The sequence below is a fragment of the Antrostomus carolinensis genome, unplaced genomic scaffold, assembly GCF_000700745.2.
Source record: "Antrostomus carolinensis isolate BGI_N321 unplaced genomic scaffold, ASM70074v2 scaffold34743, whole genome shotgun sequence".
NCBI lineage: Eukaryota > Metazoa > Chordata > Aves > Caprimulgiformes > Caprimulgidae > Antrostomus > Antrostomus carolinensis.
The window spans coordinates 437-4,736 of NW_010303734.1; the positions used below are offsets into that span (position 1 = coordinate 437).

At 47.8% G+C, this 4,300-nt stretch overlaps 1 protein-coding gene across 1 annotated transcript in view; it reads left to right on the forward strand.

Annotated features, from left to right (window-relative positions):
* The window catches only part of LOC104522047 (BCL-6 corepressor-like), a gene marked incomplete at its 5' end in the record, with an annotated part of 35,221 nt that overhangs the window by 432 nt on the left and 30,489 nt on the right, over positions 1–4,300 (forward strand). The window contains 4 exon segments of the mRNA XM_010164220.2: positions 3–305; positions 308–1,236; positions 1,933–1,986; positions 2,448–2,631. Coding sequence (XP_010162522.1) covers positions 3–305; positions 308–1,236; positions 1,933–1,986; positions 2,448–2,631 — 1,470 coding nt within the window.

The window sequence follows — 4,300 nt, forward strand, 5'->3', positions numbered from 1 at the left end:
AGCCAGGAGCTCTGCGGAGAGCACCGCCTCGGTCATACAGCATGTCGGGCAGCCCGTTGCCACCCCTGCGAAACACAGCAATAAAGTGGCCAAATCCTGCAGCCAGGAAGCCAACTTCAAGGCCAGCGAGACTGCCCTGGCCTCCAGCCCCATCTTCCTGCCACCAAACGAGGCGTTTCGTTCCCCGCCTTTGCCCTACCCCAGGAGTTACCTCCCGTACCCGGTGCCGGACGGGATAGCCATCAGCCCTCTCTCCCTCCACGGGAAAGGACACGTGTATCCGCACCCCGTGTTGCTGCCCAATGGCAGCCCCCACAAATGGCTCCCAAACCTGGCCTCCCCTACAGCCTCCCGGCGGGGCGGGGAGAGTTCATGACCTACCAGGATGCCCTGGGGATGGGGATGATGCACCCCATGCTGCTGCAGCATTCGGCTTTGGAGATCAATAAGGAGGAGAAGGCGGAAAGGAGGTCGCGGTCCCATGAGAGGGTCCGCTATGAGGACCCGACTCTGCGGGGACGGTTGCCGGAGCCCCTGGAGAGCAGCGGGAAGATGCATTTCGAAGTACCCAGTGACAAGAGCATGAAATCACACCAGAGCTCTGGCCATGGTAAAAACTCAGCCAAAAGTGACAAACACCTCTTCCCAGATCTTCTGCGAGAGGAACAAGAGGCTAAAAGCGAAGCAAATGTAACGAAAGTCAGCTTTGCTAACGAAAGCAGTAATCAGGCTAATGACCCTACAAAGCACAAGGTAGAGCAGGCGTCGCAGCACAGAGATTTTATTGTAATGAGAGAGGAGTTTGGAAGAAATAATGATCTTCACGAAACCTATAATTTCAAGCAAGCCCAGAGTTCATCAGTGTTTGGCTTAAGGAAAGAAGATTTGTCTGTGAGCCAGCCTAAAGAGAGGGTGGCAGTCCAGCCTTCGCCCGCTTTCGTGGAAAGCGCTCATGAGAGCGATGCTCCGGCTCTGGCTTTTGGCGAGGTGCAGGAGGATGCGAAGCCATTCTGCATGGGGGCCGCGCCACCGAGCATCGATGCCAGCCAGACCTATACCAAAGACGGAGCCGACGATGCAGAATCTGCCGATGGCAAAATACTGAAACCCAAACCGTCTAAGTTGGCCAAGAGGATCGCAAACTCTGCCGGTTACGTAGGTGATCGATTCAAGTGTGTGACGACCGAACTGTACGCAGACTCCAGCCAGCTCAGCCGGGAGCAGCGGGCACTGCAGGTGAGTCCGCGCGGTCCAACGACCGCCGCGCTTTTTGTCGTTATTTCTCTGGTGCAAGTTGCAGTCAAGTATTAAAAGTTGAGAGAAGCAACGCAGGTGGGGAAATCAGGAATTTTTTTTGTTAGGGCGTACTCGCCAGAAACGGTTTTAAACAGCAAAATTAGTTTGTTAGTGAGAGCGAGGCGATATAAAGAATAGTATGTATGGCTTTTACATATGTACGCGCTAGTAAGCTTTGGAGGGCGTTTACTAAGATCTGATAAAACTGTTAATGTATGAAATGTTCGTGCAGTTACGGAGGGGAGTCGGACAGGCGTGCATGTTACCTTGGCACCTAGCGATGTCTGCAGTTTCTCAGCTGGCCTGTAGTGCCAGCCAGCAGAGCGTACCCAGAAGCGGTGATTAGCATGCCAAACGTGCCGTTTGATGGAGAGGAGTCGCAGCCATCTATTAGCGGGTCTCAGGCGACGTTTGTGCCAAGCGAGCGCGTAGGGAAGTGTAGGAGCAGTATCGAGGTTGATGCTGAGGGATGACAGACAGATATTGTATAGGAATATCCTTAAGGTATTTTACTTTTAATGAAGGGATGAGTTAAGCCAAATTGTTTTGCATTGTTAAGAAAAGAATTGGTTTATGCTTATAAAAATGGATGAAATTATCTAAATGATCCATTGAGTGCCCATTTTAATTACATAGATGGAAGGATTACAAGAGGACAGTATTTTATGTCTACCTGCTGCTTACTGTGAGGTCAGTTCTTCAAATTTTTATTACTAGACTCTTACATAAACCTTTGAGTTAAATTTCATTTCCAAATACACAAAGGGAAGTTTGTGGGCCATGGTCGTCTTTATTCATTGTACAGTTTTGTGTTGTTTTTTTTTTGTTTGTTTGTTTGTTTTTCTTTTGTTTTTCTTTTTATTTTTGTCTCTTTTTACCGCGAAAACAGAATGCTTTTGTTTTCTATACAGTATACATTTATATATGTCATATATATATAGATATACTTATATATGAAAGAATTGTGTGGCTATTTGCATATAGATGCTAGAACACTGTTTTACGAGTCAGGTGTGTTAAACTCGTACCCTAGCTATCTGAAACCTTGGTTTTTGAGCCAATTTTTCTTTGGAAATACTTTCATATAAGGTAAGGTAAATGAAGTAGCTTTTATCGCAAGACTTTTTTTTTCATATCAATTCTCTTTCTAGCGTGCAATGATGCGCTTCTCAGAGTTGGAGATGAAAGAGAGAGAAGGCCAGACAGCTACCAAAGACTCAGAGGTCTGCAGATTCAGCCAGGCAGACTGGGAAAACTTGAAAGGAAACAGTGAAAAGAAGCCAAAGTCTGTCGCTCTGGAAGATGCCATTGCTGACCAAAATGACAATGACAGATGTAAGCGAATTTAGATGGCTTTCTGAAGCGCGTACGTGTCTCTGTGCCCTGGCAGCTTGCAGCAAAGCTGCACGGGCAGCGTAATCTTTGTGTTCTCGCGGTGTTGCTGGTTAAAGTCACTGACCTCAGCCTCTGCAGGTATGGAGCTGCCACGGCTGGTGCTCTCCGTGCTTGTTTTGGGGTCTGCAAGTTACTGGTTACAGTTGTACCTACTTTTCAGGAGACTGTTAACAGTCACCAAAGTTGCTGTCTTAAAGAGATTGTCTGTTTAATTGACGAAGTACCACATCAACCAGTGAAAGCAGTGGTCTGGGGTTATGTTTTAAATGCAGAAGGGAGGTGGGGAAGAGAGAGAGACAAGGAGTTCAGCTTCCTGAAAGTGCTGTAGCGCTGGGAGATGCCAGTGTTGCAGCTTTCAGGCAAAGCAGGGGTGGCGAGTGAGAAAGGACGTGATTTGCCAGGCTGGCTTATGCCTAAAAGGTGTCTGTAAAACTACAAATTATGAAAAGCTAGTTGGCCTAGGTGACTTCTTGCTGCAGTGGCTGGGGAGGTACATGTGCCTGGCTGACACAGGTCTTTGAGGGTAGGTGGGGGGCTGTGAAATTCCCTATGGGGCTAGCTGCTCCCTCTGGGCTGCAGCAAGGTATCAGAGGACTATGGAAAACATGTGCTAGCAACCCTGCCCTAAAAGCAAGACAAACTTATAAATAAATGGTATTAGGTTTTTTTAACTGTATGCAAGAAAAAACACTTTTTTTTTTTTTTTAAACTCCTGGTAAGCATCTGGCTTCCATCAGTTTCCCCATTTTTTTTCTTTTACCTATATAGTTAAGGAATGGATCAGTTCCTCCTGCTGCTACTTTGTTTTTAACAATTGAAGAAAAAAAAGTCTGTGCTGAAAGTATTGCAAAACAAGAGGAAACACATTGCAGACTGCGTCGTGCGTGGTGTGTGTGTGTGTGTGTGTGTGTGTGTGTGCACGTGTGTGCACTGTGTAACTCAGTGGTTAAGTGTGCTCTTCCGTAGGTGGAGATTCATGAGTAGGGCTAGTAGAAAATTTCATTCAGGCAATTTAATAATTTTGAATTATTGTTCTGGTCTTTGGTTAATGCTTTTGGCAGAGAGCATGCTGGTCAATTGTACTTGCTCGGTTACTCACCTAAATCAAGTTACTGTGGTATTGCTGTCACTGAAATAACAGCCTCAACAAAAAATTGGCCTGGCAAAATAGCAAGGGAAAGTTTTAACTGTGGAAGTGGAGAAGGTACCATGGTGGGTGGCTGAGGCCCTGGAAGCTGAGCATGCTTTCTCTTCTCCAAGCTATGTTGATATGGCTGTGAGGAGGAAGGCTCTGCTGCCTTTGGAGTCCCCATGCTAAAGCTGAGAGCTCGGCAGGCTGCTGCCCCGAGCAGCCCCCTTGCTCCTCAGAGGGCTCAGGGTGTCCTGGTAATGTCCTCTAATAAATCCCATGTAGGGTGAGCTGGAAAGCATAAAGAGCAGCAGCAGCAGCAGCCGGGTCCTGCCAGGTTGTTCTGGCTGCAGATCACACGGTTCTGGCAGAGCAGAGGGAGGTGGTGGTCTGTGGGGTCAGGGATGGGTGCAGGGGAGGGATGGAGAGCCTGCTTAGGGGAATGGGGCATGCTGCTGGTGGGGGGGCTTTGGGGAGGAA